At 42.8% G+C, this 19,495-nt stretch overlaps 1 protein-coding gene across 4 annotated transcripts in view; it reads right to left on the reverse strand.

Moving 5' to 3' along the window:
- LOC122487571 (core histone macro-H2A.1) overlaps positions 1-19,495 on the reverse strand; it is a 79,098-nt gene that overhangs the window by 17,467 nt on the left and 42,136 nt on the right. Inside the window, exons 5-6 of one of the 4 annotated variants that reach the window (XM_043588260.1) lie at positions 8,168-8,278; positions 154-253 (exon numbers count right to left, since the gene is read on the reverse strand). In XM_043588260.1, coding sequence (XP_043444195.1) covers positions 154-253; positions 8,168-8,278 — 211 coding nt within the window. The remainder of the gene's footprint in view (positions 1-153; positions 254-8,167; positions 8,279-19,495) is intronic. The other 3 variants (XM_043588267.1, XM_043588278.1, XM_043588271.1) reach the window with 3 other exon arrangements.

Here is a 19,495-nt window from a genome sequence, read left to right on the forward strand (position 1 = left end):
GTGAGTAAACATTGAGGATTTCCTTCCAATGTTCAACTGGGATTTGGGAATTTGGCTTGACCATCTGAAGTTTGAGACAATGAAGAGCCTAAATTCTGGGTTCCATAACTTTTCATCTGACAGCTGGCGGTGCCAAACCCCATCCCCAATTACCTAGGTCATCTTTAAGGTCAATGTCAGCATTGGTAGGATTGATTATGGCCTCCACCTCAAAGCCGGCTAAATTACTGATTTCACTGTGAATAAGGTTCAGCTGAAAAGAAAAGCATGAGGTGGGAAATAACAGGACAGCCGGGAAGTCACAGAGAAGTGAGCCTTGGGATACAGATGAAGGGCAGTGCACACTCCAGGGGCACTGGGCGCACGGGGTGGGGGTGGGGAGGCGGGACAGGGAGTCGCTGGCTAAAATGAATCCAGTTCAAACAAGGCTCCAGGGCTGCTCGGGATGCTGAAAGGAAGCAAGCTAGGCTGAGGCTCCAGAACCTGCTGGGTGATGCTTGGGGCCAAAGGGAGGCATAAGCCATGTGGACTGGTGGATCCACTTCCCTTTGAAGGAACAAAGTACAGCAGCTATCAGGACCCAGCATCGGGGTACTCATTGCCGAGGTGGGAACGGTGTATGTGACCTCTTCTTTGAGCCCCGGGATGGTACAGAAGTCCCAGCTGGTGTGGGAAAGCCCTAGTAGCTCTGCCATTCTCCTCTAACTGGCCATGGGTCTTTAAAGGTGTCCCCATCACCCTGACTACTGGCTGGCTGGCTCCCCTGCCCTGCTCGGAGGTAGCAAGGAGCAAGATGGTCTGTTGCTTAGAAACCTCTAATCCTGAAGTTCTGGTGAAAGCCAGGAAGAGAACCAGCAGTTCTCTGGCAAGACCATGTGTCTCTTAAAATGTTTCACCTTGTGGAGGCCCACTGGGTCGAGGATTTTCCTCGAGTTTCATGAGCATGGAAACCAACTGGCTCTCTTTGAAGAGCCAATGAATGTCCTCCCTTCCCACAGGTATTCCATTGCTATAGCAAGCATCAAGATGAGAGAAGCCCTGAGTTCTAGATTCGCCTGTCAGAAAGACAAGTGGAATTAGCTGGCCCAGGACTACTGTCCTGGGTCCTACCCTTTCCCCTCCTGTTCTTAGGTCCAAGTGCCTGCAGCAAAGTGCTAGCTCACTCTCTAAGACGCTTATCCTTCAGTGACATGAATTCCTAACAGCTGCAGCCAAGAGCAATGCCTAAGCAGCCCTCAGAGGAGCTGGTGCCTGGGACCCACTGTGATCCATGCTGGAAGAGCTGCCCGCAGCCGCAGGGCCCAGCAGGACAGGAGCCTTTGTCCAGGCACGCACTTGGAGGACAGGGCCGTGTGCAGCCACTTGGCAGGGAGGCTCTTGGCAACTAAGCTCCAATGCACTGAATTTCTGAGGCCAAGTGTTTTGTTGAAAACAAAACCCAACAAAAAACCTGACACCCTATAAGCACCAGAAATATAAACCCGCATTTCTGATTCCCAGAAGTAGACAGGAGATTCTCAAAAAAGACCTGCTGAAACTAAGTCATTCTTTGTGAGAAAGCACTTCTGGAAAGAAATCTGGTCATACGACTGGGGAAAGGCTCAGCAGGGTCCCATTTCTAGTTAGGGCTGGAAGGTGGAAGAGGAACAAGTTTTCTGCACCGGGACTTCCTGGGATATGGTTCCCAGCACTGCAGGTGGTTCAGGGGCCACCAACATCCCCGAACCTGGAAGAAGCGCACAGGGGGGTGGGGGGGGGGGTGACCTCACACAGCAGAGCACTCAGCACTGCAGGACAGAGGCATACAAGAGACCAGTACCAGGGTGAGGGTGCTAACTGCTGTGCTGAGGGAGAAGGGGTGTGCATGGGCAAGACTAGGGGGGCTCGAGGAAGGCAAGTGAGGAGTCGGGATTCAGGACAAGGGGAAGGGTTTGATTATCATATAAGTATTGCATCTCACTTCAAGCAAACAGTGTTTATAGCAACTCAAATTAAGTGAATCTTCCCTGCTCTTCCTCCTAAAACAAACACCCCAAGACCCTATACTGTAAAGTAGTAGCAGGTTGTTGAGGGAGGAAGGGAAAGGAGAAAACCGGGAAAGCAACACTTTACTTGGTGTGGTATAGATAAGTACACTTTTAGGATACCTAGGAATTTCCTTTCTTGTTGTTTTAAAAAAAAGACATGTTCAGATCCCTAAAATTCACGCTATTTTTTTTCCAATGGTGTAGATGCTTCTGAACTTATACTTGGAGATGCCTCATTGGAAAATCAGCTGTTTTCCACGGGCTTTGATTTGGCTAGCAGAGAAGACCCCAGAACATGGTCTCTGACTCTGCCTGGGGAGAAGCCCCCTTTTGCCTGTGGGATGGGCTCTCTGGACAAACTGTGTGTGGGGGGTGGGTTCCGGGGGCTTCATGGCAGTACTGAAGCGAGGGAATGGTCGCAGACAGTGCAAATTCCTCGGAGAACTCCCTATTCACTCTCTGCACCTTCCTTTCTGACAGAGGCAGCCTGCTTTCTGAAGCACTGCACCGAGCCACGGCCCCTGCAACAGAGAATTCCCAGCCAACCAAGTACTCTCACTCTCCCTCACATCTGAGTCTTGCTTTTCCGACTATATTCCGCTGTGTACCAGGCTTAGTACAAGTCCTCAGGGTGAGGGGCTGAGCCGCAGAACCATTCTGCTATTAAATATATAGAGGTACTTTAAAAAACCACCTCTGGACTATATAGCATGTGTTTGGGGTGGGGGGAGCCTTGTGTGTGTCTGGGAGAGACATGGGTGCGAGGGGAGAGGCCACATGGCTAGAGGCACTTTGGAAAGACACCTGGGTAACCAGATTGGCTTGGGCGGGCAGGCAGTAGACAGAAGCCAACAGTGAAATGATCAAGAACAAAGGCCAAAGCTCCCCTGAACAGGAGGAGAAAGCCCATGAGCATGGGATACAAACAGGCCACGTGTGCAAATGTCTTGCAAGGATCCTGTTGTCCAGTGGGTACATAAAAATAGGCCTGGTGGGGCCAGGAAAGATGGCCAGTCCTGCCAAGTCCCAACCCCCTTCCCCCAGGAGCCACATGGCTCTATGAAGCACAGGGCAGAGCAGGGGGACCTGTGGGCTGGGAAATAAGATTTCTGGGTAACTGCGAAAATTCTCGTATTTAGTTTGATTCTCTGGGAGGTGGGACTAATGATTTCGAAATTTGAATAAGGTCTCTACTTCTTTGTCTTATCATTGGGAATGATGGGAAAATAAGTTTTGGGGGCACCTGGGTGGCTCAGTCAGAGCCTCAGACTTTGGCTCAGGTCATGATCTTGCAGTTCATGAGTTTGAGCGCCATGTTGAGCTCTGTGCTGACACCACAGAGTCTATAGCCTGCTTCAGATTCTGTGTCTCCTTCTTTCTCTGCCCCTTCCCTGCTCATGCTGTCTCTCTCTCTCAAAAATAAACATTAAAAAAATACATAAATAAAAGTCTTAAAAAAACAAAAAAAAAAAAGGAAAAATAAGTTCTGAATGACAGCACAGGGAGTTTAAAACATATGAAGATTGCTGGCCACCGTAGAGAGTGACGAAAGGGCACTGCCAGTTAGAGAGCAGAAGGGGGTCCTACTTGGCTGTGGAGGTAGAAGAAGGGGACCTAGCTAAGTGTCCCACGAGACCCTTCCACCTCTGGGCCCTGACTACCCTAATCTCAGCTGGGTTTACCACATCCGGTCTCTCGGTCTGTAGTACCCCCATATTCCCTCCAGTGGTTATGTCCACATTAGTCCTTGTTCTCTACTCACAAGTGAACTCATTAGGAGAAGCTCCCAGAAGGCAGAGACTGGGTTGTCTCTTAACCCTGAGTGCCACAAGAGGCCCGAGACAGTGCTCAGGCTGCTACAGGCACACAAACAGAGCTGGAATTGAATGTCAAACATCCCGACAACTCTGAGGTGAAATGCACATCTCTCTTCTCTTAAAGCAGGGCTAATGGAAATGCCAGAGCTCAGAAACCGGGCCCTTGGTCTGCAATGGACCTCAAGTGGCTCAGGGCCAACCTGGCCTTTCTGGAAGGCAGGCTGTGGCCCCCACCACTTAGGGCAGGTCAGAAGGAGGCCTGCCAATGATAGGGAAGGAGCCAGTGGCTTGGAACTACTAGACAGATATGTGGACTGCGCCTTGACATGACCTATTTGGCTAGAGGAATCCTATTTTTTTTTTTTCACTTATCAAAAATTCCATTTTAGGAAACAAAAGTAATTGATAAACAGTAATCTGAAGGACATGTTAAATCTAGCCTGGAATTATTAAATTTTGACGTTTCTTTGACAATGCCTTCACAATGGACAAGGAAGGGAAAAGACTGACCAGTCTTATTTCCTTGTGCTGGCCATATACAATGCAACTCTCTTCCTGTCACCCAAGTCCACCTCAACCAAGGCCAAGGGAGAGGGCACTGTTTCTAAGCCCCTCATGGAGAACTGTGTCTTCTCTGTGGCCCCATCGTGCCCTGCCTCTGGGATCAAGGGGTTTTCTTTAACGGTGCTCTGATGCCCTGCCTGCACACATCCCCAGATCTCCTGAAGATCTCCTGAAGATCTTCTTTAATTCTCCTGAAGATCTCAGGTCTGGTGGTAGCATCTGGCAGGTTTCAGGCTAGACCTGCCACACAAAGGACACATGTGAGCACCGCTGGAGGCCTAGAAGCCCGGAGCCAGCACCCTTCATGGCATGTGAGAGGCCCATTGTCAGCTGTAGGGGTAGAAAGACGGCATCAGACCTTTTCTCCTCACTGCCGTTTCAACTGCCCCCTCTCCTAATAGTATTCCAGCCTCTGGTAACTGGGTGTCTCTGCGAGGCAGACAACCCAAAGTACCCTGCCCCATGCCTTTAGTGGCCTACGGGGCTGCGGCTCCGATCCTGACAGTTGGGAGGCTTGGAGACTCACTCACATTCTCCTTACGCTGCCTTCCCTACTGCTGACCAAGGAAGCCCCAATCAGTTACTACCACTGACACAGATTTATAGAAATACACATTGGAAGAATTTTTTGGAAATAAAAAAAACCCATCAGGTTTTTCAATCTCTGGAAGGAAGCTGTGAATCTCTGTTGAAGCACAAAGCAAAAACATTCGGTAGATTCAGATTCACAGCAGTCTTCTTTTTGAAAACAATTCAACAATGTGTGTGAACGCTGGATAAAAGCAGAGTAATGAGGACGATCACTCCTGAGACTTGAGAATCTGAAATACACCATCGTCAATGATAATTAGACCCCAGGCTCCTGAGCCCTGGGCCAGCTTCTGTGAGTAGCTTAGCAACCAGGCCTTGCAGGGCTGTGCAGGCGCAGTATCACCTTTCTCTACCTTCTCCTGCTTGCAGCGTTCAAGCATGGGTTTCATGGTCAAAGATGGGAAAACAGGACTCGTGGGACAAAGGGTACGATACGGTCTTCATCTTCAGGTACCCTTCTTAGGACACTGCCTAAAATCCAACTCACAACGAACGTCCATAGACTCTTGAATACAGAGAACTGAGGGCTGTTGGAAGGGAAGGGGTGGGTGGGGGAATGGGCTAAATGGGTGATGGGCATGAAGGAGGGGACATTTCAGGATGAGCACTGGGTGTCGTATGGAAGAGATGAATCACTGGGTTCTACTCCAGGAGCCAGGACTACACTCTATGTTAACTAGCTTGAATAAAAAAACAAAATCGAACTAAGGTCTGTAGTAACATTTTAAAATGCGCTTTGTGTGAAAATTCTCATCAGTTTTAGGACTCTTGCCCCTCTTGCATTATTAAGCCATGACTTTCACCCACAGTAATAGCCAATAAAGGACCAGAAAGTACTGCTTGCAAAATAACACTCCCGACCATAAATACGTGCTCTACCTCACACCTCAGGGCCCAGCGTTCCAGAAAGGGATGCTGGCACACTAGTTTCCGATGCTGGCACCCAGGCTGACTTGAGGTGTTCCCTTATTCTGTGATGCCACAGTTGGGGAGATAGAGTTTACCCTGCTAAAGGGCATGTGTGGTGCTGGATTTGGGGGTACCTCGCCCTGGATGTGTGAGTTTTGGGTCATTAACCTGGCAGCACATTTGACGTGGAGGGCAGCCTCGCGGTAGCTCGGTGTTTGTTCTCCCCACTGACACTTAACTGTGGGATGTGGGAAAGAAGGTGGGTGGTCTGTCTGGGTCTGCACGCAGCCCCCTCTCTGACAGCTGACTGCTTTACACGGGGTTCAGCTCAACCAAACAGAAGTCAAGACCTCAGACAGGCATATTAGTTTCTTTGCCAAGTCTACTTCTCCCATTTTCCTGTTTCTTAAACATTAGATGACACATCTGTAGGTTATTATGGAGTGTCAGTACTTCCCTATAGCTTTTTGCTCTCCCCTCTTCCCAATCCTGAATGGGGTACAGTGTTTGCCGATTTGTACTCTCTTGTACTGTTAGGCCTGTGGCACCTGGTCCTGAGACCCCACATGGTGCGGAAGAAGGCACTGCGTGGCTGCAGAGGAATTAGCAAGGTGTCTGCAGCCTTTGCCAGCTCCCTTCCAGGGCTCACAGGCAGCAGAACCCAGACAAGACCCTGACCCCCGAGATCGAGAAGGGCATCCATTTGTACATGGACATCTGTGTGGCTGAGTGCTGCTATTCTGAGGGTACTGGAGTTCGTCCAGTAAGGGGGTGTGAGGCTGGCTGTGGGGCAGTCAGCAGGAGACAGCAAGACCACCACAGGGAAGGGAGAGGCCAGAGGCAGGGCACCCAAGGGTGGGATGGGAGAAAGCATGAGAGACGTTGGGGGAGAGCAGGAGGGCCTGAACTGTGCTACCTGCTGAATCGGCTTCCAGGCCTGGCTGACGGTCTGCAACAGGGACTTAAAGACAATGGAGCTACCCCTCAAGAGCAGGCTGTTCACACTCGAGTTCAAACCAAAGCAAGTGGGAAGGCGCTTCGCGTTAACGTTCCATGTATTACCCAGAGGACACGTTAAAGGGTGTGAAAGTAGACCCAGGTGGTTGCCTTCACTGCTGAGTTGAAACTTTTAAACAAATAAAAACAAAAATCTTTTAAACGAAAACTCTGAAAGCCCCAGACCTTAAGATGACAAGCGCTGCTTATTTTTCCCTTTGAAAAATGCGTACAAAATACAGATAATGGTTATAAAATGTCAGCTGCAATGGTTATTTGCTGGAACACAAGGTCCACCACAGGAATTGCATCATGAGAGCCTGAGTGCAATTAGTGACAGGAAGGGGGGAAGAGGGGTAGGAGCGCTTGCAATGCAGGAGCAGGAGGGCTGTGTCACTGAGATGCAAAAGAAAATTGACAGTGAGGTTGTAAAAATGATGCAGCTTCAGAACCAAGTTGTTAGCCACAACGCAGTTTACATGAAGGTCAAATTCATTCATGCCTTTAATTGTTTCTCACGTAGGACTGAAACATTAAGAGAAGCGTAATTCCCTCTCTCTCCACCCCCCGGTTTTTTTGTTTGTTTTTTGTTTTGTTTTGTTTGTTTTTGGTGTTAATAGAGCATTATTAATTAACTCTCACTCTCAGGTCTTAAAAGCCTTTGCATCATTTTTATTTTCAACAAAAGTGAATCATCTTTTACAAAACCATGGCGTCCTGGCAAAGCTGCATCACTGGGATGGCTGAAAATACATTGCCCACGATTAAAACAAACAAAAGATTGGCTTGAGGAGTCCAGAGGTGGCTCAGTGCACCCATTACCTAAGGACGTCTAAAAACAATCCCGCCCCCGGAGCAGAGGCTCTGACTTCAGTGCCCACCCGAGCCTGTGCGCTGCCTACTAGACCTTTCCTTTTCCAAGACCCAGCTTTGACTTGGGGCAGTTTTGCTGGCCGGGGGCTACATGATGACCAGTGTATCCCACATTAGTAGCTTCTTCTGCAGACTAACCCCGGGGTTGTCCCGAGCCCCCCACCACCACGGGAGCGGCTTTCCCGCTTCTTTACCACTACCTCTTCTTCCCACCTGCCACTCTCCCCCACTGCTCCTGCCGCAGCCCCCCCGTGAGGCTACCCACTCCTCCTTCCACACCCACACGGCCAGGAGTGGCCTCCGGGAATCCCCAGGCCTTCCTGCAACAGAGGTGGCCTCCACCCGTCTGTCCCAGGGCCGCGAGCAGACCGAGGCCGCACATCTGCCTACCTTCTGGCCGAGGAAGAGGCTCTTGGTGGAGAGTACTGTGAAGCCATCGGCCGGCGTTCCCTCGGTGGTGCTGTCGGCGCTGGCTGCCTTGCTGACTTCGCCCTGCTTCTTCTTGCACAAATACAAGAGTCACTATGAGGCCCATACAGGCAGAGACCAAAGGAATCTGGGCTTTTCTAATGGGGTGGAAGCTCACAGGCCCTCCCCTTAATACTGCAGAAAACAGGAAACTAAAACACAACCAGTTTGGGGCCTGTCTCAGCTCGGGAGCTGCAGGCTCACTGTGAAGTCCGGGAGTTCTATGAGGACAGTTAGCTGTATTTGCATCACTTTGTCATGTAAACACACAGCTACTTAAAGGCAAAACTCTACTGTTCAATGATAATCGAGAACAACTATTTTTATAAGTTTAGACCAATTAAGTATCTCTTACTTAAGGGTCTTTGCTTTCTCCATGTCTGCACCCTATTCAAGTTGGAGGGGAAAAAGCAATCTGTTCCTGGTCACTAGTTCTCAAAGAGCAAAAATCAGACCAAGAACCATAACCCTGCAACCTCTTCCAGCCCGGTAGGTAAGACACTCCCAACTGTCCTTCACGAAAACCAGCCTTGGAGAAGGATCCCTATGGTGGCTGTTGCTGAGTCCCGCTGCCCCTGGGGACTCCCCATCCTCATAGTGGGCATGGATATCAGCATCTCATGGGCCTCCTTCCAGCCCCAACCCGACTCAAATATGTATACCCTGGGGTTCCTAAGGGCCTTGCAAGGTCTGTTGTCCAGAGAGGTTTAATTCATTTCCAGATCCTCAACTTTCTCATGTACTTTTTCCTGAAAGTGATCTACCCTAAGTGATCTGCACATGTGATAGAGGTCTCATGTCAGAACTCCCTGCACCACCACCCTTGTCCTGCTTCCCACAGTGACTAGTAGCCTGGCACACCCCCAGGGAGGGAAAAGGGATACAGGACTTTACCAGTCTTTCATGCATTTCTGTTAAGCATGAGGATTATAAGAGAAATGGGTATTCTGGCTCATTTGGGGATGTTCTGCATTCACATGTATCATACACTGAGGATAGCGGGAACAATGTCAATTTGTGTTTAGATACTTCGCCTTTTGCCTTCCCAAGTACGATCAAAAAGGACATCACTCTTGAGAGATGCTCCAGTGTGAGGAAACCAAGAAAACAGGGGATGAAAGGTATCCCAGATGACCATGCATTTATGAAGGAACGCTCTGGACCACAGACCCTGTCCACATGCCAACTTAGGGATTCAAATTCATTAACATATTAACATTTTTGCTTACATTGAAAAAATAAGGGCTAGTTTTACTCAACACTTTAACAAGAAGGAATGCTTTGACATTTAAGTTCTATGGCCAACCTCGAACATTTTCCATAAACGAAATGACCTAAATCCGAAGCTCCAAGGTTTTGATATAAATAAGAGAAAAATTATTTTATCACGAAACAGGGTATTAGCAAAGATATGATAAAATGATCACTATTATGGCTTTCCTGTTTCTTCCAGTACGCCAGACTGGACAAATGATAGACCAACAGTGAAAAAGGTATAACCCACAGTTACGTGGTAAGTCTTAGTAAGCCTATTTTTAATACACTTTCCAGGAAACAAGAAAGGGAAAGGCTGGGTGACAAATCCTTTCACTACTCAGATGTTTCTAATTCTGTGCTTTCAACAAAAGGAGAGAAATACCAAAATGACTTAACAGATGAGAGATCATTAAAGAACAGACTGATGGAGTTAACAGTGCCAGTTTCTTAGTTGTGACAAATGTACCGGGGTTATGGAAGATGTTACGATGGGGAAACTGGTGAGGGGCATTCAGGAACACTCTCGACTGTCTCTGTAACTTTTCTGTCCATCTAAAACAATTGTGAAGTAAAACATACTAAAAGAAATTGATGACAGATTACTATGTGACTGCTGCCACATAACTCAAGAGTTCGGAGGATCGAGTGATATTGCTGTGCCCTGAAATCCTTTCCATTCCCATTCAACTACTTTCTGTGCGTAAGACATTCCAAGTACTTACACCTATAAATATCCAAATATAGGATGCTGAACCCTGTTTCATTTTATAAGTAAGTAACTGTCCTAGGAACCTGAGTGAATTATAAAAACGATCTCCATCTATCCCATTACAAGACACGGTTACGGGGAAAAAAAAGATACAGTTGAGGGAATATTTTCCTTAATATTTATTAAATTTGCACAGTATTGGTGTGATCAACTGTGTGTTAATAAATGTGACAATGATCCAGTCCTGTAGAATCCACAGCATTTAGTGGATTTATGATCACAAGAAATTTTTTCCAAGTAAATTTAAATTTATATACATTATTTTTGTTCTGAACATCAAGAGAATACCAGCAGCATAAAATGTTTGACATTAGGATAAAATATTGTGGGACAAGTGAAAGGGAAATATGGGTTCAAGGAGAAAATTAATGTAAATTTGCTGCCTGTTAAAACAGAGCTTGTCTGTATGTTTTTAAATGATGGTACTCCAAATCAACGTTGTATTTCAATTTCTCTGGATACATGTAAATGAGTGATGAAACAGTGTTTTGCATACCAAAAATTATACACTTCACAGATATTTAAATTTATTATGAAAAGTTTAGCTGTCAAAATTTAAATGTGTGAGATACAAAGATCTTCAAAATTGTTTTAGGATGTAGGCAAGCAAAAACCTTTGAGAACGACTGCTCTACCCAGGGAGCGCAGTGCATGCAGGGGGTCCTCAGTAAACACTTGGGAATGGGATACAGTTGATAAGTAGATAAGGATTTAGTGCTTATGCCCCCCAAATACTTGGACTTTTAGAGGTGAGAAAGCCTTAACTTTCAGAATTTCAGGTATCCAAGAAAGGGAGCTGTTTTTACTAGAAGAGGCTGTGATGGCTTCTCTGGGACCCGGGTATAAGTCAGCAGCTGCCTATGAAGCCAAATTATAAGGCTTAGCCTGTGATAATTAATCCTGGTGGCTTTCAGCAATGGTTCATTTGCTCAGGGCCTCCACCATTAAAGCTGTTGCCCATGCTGTACACTGGGACAACCACTAGGGGAAAACAATAGGAAGCTTCCTCAAAAAATTACAAGTAGAACTACCATATGATCCAGCAATTCCACTTCTGGGAATATAACCAAAGGAAACAAAAATCCTGTGTCAAAGAGAGAACCATACCCCCTGATCACAGCAGCATCATTTATAACGGGCAACACACAGACACAATCTAAGTGTCCACAGAGAGATGAATGGGTAAAGAACTGTGGTATATATATACTGAAATATTCAGCCATAAAAAAAGAAGAAAATCCTGACAGGAAGCCCACAGAGCTCCAAAAACTATGAACCCAAAGAGACCCACACCAAGACACATTATAATTAAAATGTCACAAGTTAAAGATTTTTGACAAGGAGAGAATCTTCTAAGTGGCAAGAGAAAAACAACTTGTTGTTTTCATACAAGGGAACCCCCACCCGACTATCAGATTTTCAGCAGAAATTTGTAGGCCAGAAGGGAGAAGCACAATATATTCCAAGTACTGAAAATTAAAACAACTTCCAACCGAGAATACTCTACCTGGCCAAGGTGTCCTTTGAAATTGAGAGAGAAATAAGTCTCCAGACAAGCAAAAGCTAAAGGAGTTCATCACCACTAAACTAGCCTTATAAGAAATGTTTTTAAAAGGACTTCTTTAAGCTGAAAAGAAAGGAGTGCTATTAGTAATAGGAAAATACATGAGAGTATAACTCTCACTAGTAAAGGTAAATCTATACTAAAGGTAGAGAATTAATCACTTAGAAAGCTAATATGAATGTTAAGACACAAGAGTAGTAAAAATAACTGCGATAATTAGTTAAGGGATGCACAAGATTAAAACACATAAAGTGTGACATCAATAACATAAAATGTTGGGAGGGTAAAAATGTAGAGTTTGAGAATGTGTTCAAACTTATGTTATTAGCTTAAAATAAACTGTTATAGGTTGTTCTATAAACCTGTGTGTCCATGATAAACACAAAGCAAAAGCCTACAGTAAATGCACAAAAGATAAATCTATACCACTAAAAACACTCATCAAATCACAAAGGCAGAGAGCAAGAGAGGTAGAAAGGCACAGAAGAACTACAAAATAGCCAGAAAACAACATAATGGCAACAAGTACATACCTGTCAATAATTTCTTTTGAACTAAACTCTCCAACCAAAAGACAGGGAGGCTAAATGGATAAAAACACAAGACTGATCAGGGCACCTGGGTTGCTCAGTCCGTTGAGCATCCTACTTAAGCATAGGTCATGATCTCGCGGTTTGTGGGTTCCAGCCCCGCATCGGGCTCTGTGCTGACAGCTCAGGGCCTGGAGCCTGCTTCAGATTCTGTGTGTCTCCCTCTGTCTGCCCCTTCCCTGCTCACACACTCTCTCTCTCCCTCAAAAATAAACAAACATAAAAAAAAAAACCCCACAAGACTCATCTATATGGTGCCTCCAAGAGGCTTACTTCACAAGGACAAGACAGACTGAAAGTGAAATGATGGAAAAATATTTTTCATGTAACTAGAAACCAAAAGGAGGCTGGGGTACCTGTACATGTATCAGGTAAAATATTCTTTAAAACAGAGACTACAATAACAGATAATGAAGGCTATTACATAATGATAAATGTGTCAATCCCACCAGAAGATATTTGTATATATTTAATAAATTCCGTAAACATTTATGCACCCAATCCAAGAGCACATAAATATATAAAGCAAACACTAAGAAACCTAAAGTCAGAAGTAGAAAGCAATACAATAATAATAGGGGACATTATACCTCCATTTTCATCAATAGATAGATCAACCAGACAGAAAAATCAATGACACATTAGACCAGGTGGACTTAATAGATATATTCAGAACATTCTGTCCAAAAATAACAGAATACACATTCCTCTCAAATGCACATAGAACATTGTGTGGTAAAAATCATGTTTTAGGACACAAAACACATCTTAATAGATTTGAGAAGACTGAAATTGTATGAATCATCTTTTCTGATCACAGTGCCAAGAAACTAGAAGTCAATTACGAATAAAAAAAAAAAACTGGAAGATTCAAATATGTGGAGATTAAACTACACACTACTCAACAACCAGCGGGTCAAGAAGAAATCAAAAGAGAAATAAAAAGATACCTTGAGACAAAGGGAAATGGAAATACAACATGCCAAAACTTACGAGATGCAACAAAAGCAGTTCTAAGAGGAAAAGTGTATAGCAACACAGGCTGCTTCGAAAAAACAGGAGAGGGGCACCCGGGTGGCTCATTCTGTTAAGCATCCGACTTTGGCTCAGGTCATGATCTCGCGGTTTGTGAGTTCGAGCCCTGCGTCGGGCTCTGTGCTGACAGCTTGGACCCCGGAGCCTGCTTCACATTATGTGTCTCCCTCTCTCTCTGCCCCTTCCCTGCTCATGCTCTGTCTCTCTCTGTCTCAAAAATAAACAATAACGTTTTTAAAAAACAAAAAACAAAAAACAAGAGAAAGCTCAAACAATATAACCTTACACCAAAAGAAACCAGAAAAAAGAAAAGGAACAAATGAAGCCCAAAATTAGTAGAAAGAAGGAAATAATACAGATCAGTGCAGCAACACATAGACAAAAATAGAAAAGATAAATTAACCTAAGAGCTAGTCCTCTGAAAAGATAAACAAAACTGACAAACCTTTGGCTAGACTAAGAAAAAACCCAGAGGAGTCAAATAAATAAATCAGAAATAAAAGAGATGTTACAACTGATACCACAGAAATACGAAGGATTTTAAGAGATGACTATGAACAATTATATGCTAAAAAAATTGGACAACCTAGAAGAAATGGACCAATTCCTAGAAACACACAGACTACCAACACTGAATCATGAAGAAATAAAAATCTCAACAGTCCGATTACTAGTAAAGGTATAGAGCATCAGTCATCGAAAACCTCACAACCAACCAACACAAGTCCAGGACCAGGTTTCAATGGTTAATTCTAATAAACATTTAAAGAAGAATGAATACCAATCCTTCTAAAACTTCCAAAATATAAGAGGACATTTCCAAACTCATTTTATAAGGCCAGCACTACCCCAATACCAAAACCAGACAAAGATGCCATAAGAAAAGTAAATTACAAGCCAATATCCCTGACGAACAAAGATGCAAGCCACTCAACAAAATACTAACAAATGAATTTGACAATGCATTAAAAGGATCATATACCATGATCAAGTGGGATTTATTGTGGGGGATGTAAGGGTGGTTCAATATCCCACAAATCCATCAAAGTGATACACCACATTAACAAATGAAGGGTAAAAAAAACCCCACAAACCTATGATCACCTAAACAAATGCAGAACAAGCCTTTGACAAAATTCAACATCCATTTATGATAAAAAATCTCAACAAACTGGGTATAGAAGGAACATACCTCAACATATTAAAAGCCATAAATGTCAAGCCCACAGCTAACTTCATATTCATTAGTGGAAAGCTGAAAGCTTTTCCTCTAAGATCAGGAACAAGATAACAATACCCATTCTTGCCACTTTTATTCTAATATATATTAGAATATATATAAATATATACATATACACACACATACTATATATGTATATATGTATATGTGTATACATATACTATACATATAGTGTATATGTATATATATATATATACACAGTATGTATGTATACATATATATATTATATATATGTATTTTATTCTAATACTATATTAGAAGTCCTTGCCAGAGCAATTAGGCAAGGAAAAGAAAAGGCATCCAATTCAGAAAGAAGTAAAACTCTCTCTGTCTGCAAATAGCATGATACTATATATAGAAAACCCAAAAGACTCCATCAAAAACCTGTTAGAATAGAGGCACCTGGGTGGCTCAGTCAGTTAAGCATCTGACTTCGGCTCAGGTCATGATCTCACAGGTTGTGAGTTCGAGCCCCGCATCAGGTTCTGTGCTGACAGCTCAGAGCACAGAGCCTGCTTGAGATTCTGTGTGTGTGTCTCTCTCTCTCATTGACTCTCCCCTGCTCACACTCTGTCTCTCTCAAAAATAAGTATACATTAAAAAACTTAGAATAAATGGATTCAATAAAGTTTCACGATACCAGATTAATATACAGAAATCTGTTGCATCTGTATATGCTAATAACAATTATCATAAACAGAAGTTAAGAAAATAATCCTACTTACAGTTGCATCAAAAAATAAAATATTTACAAATAAATTTAACCAAAAAGGCAAAAAACTATATCCTCAAAACTCTAGTACATTAATTAAAGACACTGAACCAGACACAAATAAATGGAAAGATATTCTGTGCTCATGGATTGAAAGGATTAATATTGTTAAAATGTTAATACTACCCAAAGCAATCTACAGATTCAATGCAATCTGTATCAAAATTCCAATGGCATTTCTTATGGAAACAGAACAAACAATATTAAGATTTACATGAAATCACAAAAGACTCCAAAAGCCAAAGCCATCTTGACAAAGGAGAACAAAACAGAAGTCATCATGCTCCCTGACTTCAAATTATATTACAAAGCTATGAGATACAAGTGTAATCAAAACAGTATGGTATCAACACGAAAACAGACACACAGACCAGTGAAACAGAATGGAGAGCCCAGAAATAAACCCACATATACATTATGAATTCATGACATAAGAGCCAAGACTATACAACAGGGAAAGGGCAGTCACTGCAATTAAACAATGTTGGGAAAATAGGATAGCCACGTAAAAAAGGATGAAACTGTACCGCCACTTTACATAATATACAAAAATTAACTCAAAATGGATTAAAGACTAGAATGCAAGTCCAGAAACCAAGAAACTCCTAGAAAACAGATGGTAAGCTCATTGTTAATGCTCTTGGCAATGATGTTTAGTATATGATATCATAAGCAAAGGCAATGAAAGCAAAATAAAAAATGGGACTACACCAAACTAAAAAGATTCTGCAGAGCAAAGGAACCATCAACAAAATGAAAAGGCCACCTTCAGAGAAATTATTTGCAAATCATATACAGACAGGCCCTGACTTTGAATTTTTCTGCTTTCCAATGGTGCAAAAGCTATATGCATTCAGTAGAAAGTATACTTTTAATTTTAAATTTTGATTTTTTTCCCCAAGATAGCAATGTGTAGTACTATACTCTCTCGTGATGTTGGACATCAACACGTAGCCACAGCACCCAGTCACACAGTCATGATGGTAAATGATTGACAGACTTACGCAAACATTCTGTACCCATAGAACCATTCTGTTTTTCACTTTCAGTACAGTATTCAATAAGTTACATGAAATATTCAACACTTTATTATAAAATAGGCTTTGGGTTAAATGATTTTGTCCAATTGTCGGCTAATAAGTGTTCTGAGCACGTTTACAGTAGGCTGGGCTAAAGCTATGATGTATGGTAATTATGTGTATTAAATGCACTTTCAACCTAATGATATTTTCAACTTACAATGGTTTCATCATGACACAACCCCATCATAAGTCAAAGAAAATCTGTATCTGATAAGGGGTTAATATCCAAAATATATAAAGAACTCATACAACTTAATAGCAAAAGAAAAAGAATTTTTTTTATTAAAAAGTGGTCAGAGACCTAACTGTGAGACCTGAAACCATAAAGAGCCTCGAAGAGAACAGAGGCAGTAACTTCTTTGACATCAGCTGCAGCAACTTCTTTCCAGCTATGTCTCCTGAGGCAAGGGAAAGAAAGGCAAAAATAAACTGCTGGGACTGCATCAAAACAAAAAGCTTCTGTGCCGGGAAGGGAACAATCAACAAAACTAAAAGGCAATCTACAGAATGGGATATTTGCAAAAGTCCTATCTCAAAAAGGATTAGTATCCAAAATATATAAAGAACTTATAAAACTCAACACCCCAAAATTAAAAATCCAATTAAAAACTAGGCAGAAGACACAAATAGACATTTTTCCAAAGAAAATATCCAGATGGCCAAAAGACACATGAAAAGCTGCTCATGATCACTCATCATCAGGGAAACACAAATCAAAACTACAATGACAGAACCTTGCACCTGTCAGAATAGCTAAAATCAACAACACAAGAAACAACAAGTGTTGGAGAGGGTATGGAGAAAGGGAACCCTCTTGCTATATTGACTGGAATGCAAATGGTGCAGCCACTGTGGAAAACAGTTTGGGGGTTCCTCAAAAAGTTAAAAATGGAACTACCCTATTATCCAAAAAACACAAAAATACTAATTTAAAGGGACACATGCACCCCGATATTTATAGCAGCATTATCTACAATAACCAAATTATGGAAACAGCCCAAGTATCCACTGACGAACGGATGAAGAAGATGTGGTATATGTTCACAGTGGAATGTTACTCAACCATCAAAAACAATGAAATCTTGCCATTTGCAATGATGTGGAGGGAGCTAGAGAATGTTATGCTAAGCAAAGTAAGTCAGAGAAAGACAGATACCATATGATTTCACTCATCTGTGGAATTTAAGAAACGAAACAAATGAGCAAAGGGGAAAAAACAGAGAGGCAAACCAAGAGATAGTCTCTTAACTGTAGAGAACAAACCGATGGTTACCAGAGGGGGAACGGTGGGCGGCGGGGGGGGGGGGGGGGGGGGGGGGGGGCGGATGGGCTAAATGGGCGATGGGGATTAAGGAGTGCTCGTGTCATGATAAGCACTGGGCATTGTATGCAAGTGTTAAATTACTAACTGTTCCCCTGAAACTGATATTATTACACTGTATGTTAAATAACTGGAATTTAAGTAAAAACTTAAAAAAAAAGTGGTCAGAGAATCTGAATACACACTCTTCCAAAGAAGACATACAGACAGGCAACAAGTACGTGAAAAGGTGCTCAACATAACTCATCACCAGATACATGCAAATCCAATCCACAGTGAGGTATCTATTGCCTCACACCTGTTAGGCTATTATCAAAAAGATAATAAATAGTTAAGTGCTGGTAAGGACATGGAGAAAGGGGAGTTCCTTGTGCACTGTGGTTGGAAATGTAAATTGGTGCAGCCACCATGGGAAACATTATGGAGGTTCCTCAGAAAATTAAATAGAACTACCATATGATCCAACAATTTTTACTTCTAAAGAAAACAAGGGGCGCCTGGGTGGCGCAGTCGGTTAAGCGTCCAACTTCAGCCAGGTCACGATCTCGCGGTCCGTGAGTTCGAGCCCCGCGTCGGGCTCTGGGCTGATGGCTCAGAGCCTGGAGCCTGTTTCCGATTCTGTGTCTCCCTCTCTCTCTGCCCCTCCCCCGCTCATGCTCTGTCTCTCTCTGTCCCAAAAATAAATAAACGTTGAAAAAAAAATTTTTTTTAAAATAAAGAAAACAAAACACCAACTCAAGAATATATGTGCACCTGCAGGGTTACTGCAGCCTTATGTATAATAGCCAGGTAATGAAAATAACCTGAGTATCCATCAATGAAAACATGGCTAGAGACAATGTGAAAATTTGATAAAGATACTTATATATTATATATACTAACATATTTTATATCCTGATATATATGTCCTTACATATAATATGTCCTATTAGATATGTTATGTATCCTATTATACATTATCTCCTCATGTATTTTATATATACATATACACAAACATATACAAAATAGAGTGTTATCACTAAAAAAGAAGGATGTGACCTGGAGGGCATTATACTAAGCGAAATAAATCAAGACAGAGAAAGACAAGTAACTGTATGTTCTCACTTATGTGTGGAATCGCAAAAAAGAAAAAGAAAATCCGAGTTTACAAATACAGAGAACAGACTGATGGTTGACAGAGGTCGGGGGTGGGGGGTGAAATGGGTGAAGCTTGTCAAGAGGTACAGACTTCCAGTGATAAAAAAACCAAAGTCACGGGGATGTAATACACCGCACGGTGGCTATAGTTTTTAATACCGTACTGCATATTTGGAAGTTGCTAACAAAGCCGACTTGAGAAGTTCTCCTAAGAAAAAAAACTTGATAATTACATATGGTGACAGATGTTAACTGGACTTACTGTAGCGATCATTTGCAATATATACAAATATCAAATCATCATGTTGTACACCTGATATTAATATGATATTAAATGCCAATTATATCTCAATAAAAAAAGAATTCATATCCATAATAAATATGTACTGTAAGGCATTTAAAAGACATAGATAATCCACATTTTTAAAACTGCCTAAAACACTAGCACAAAAGGAACTATCCAAAGGGCCAAAATTTGTTTCA

This window comes from Prionailurus bengalensis, chromosome A1 (genome assembly GCF_016509475.1).
Source record: "Prionailurus bengalensis isolate Pbe53 chromosome A1, Fcat_Pben_1.1_paternal_pri, whole genome shotgun sequence".
Lineage (NCBI taxonomy): Eukaryota > Metazoa > Chordata > Mammalia > Carnivora > Felidae > Prionailurus > Prionailurus bengalensis.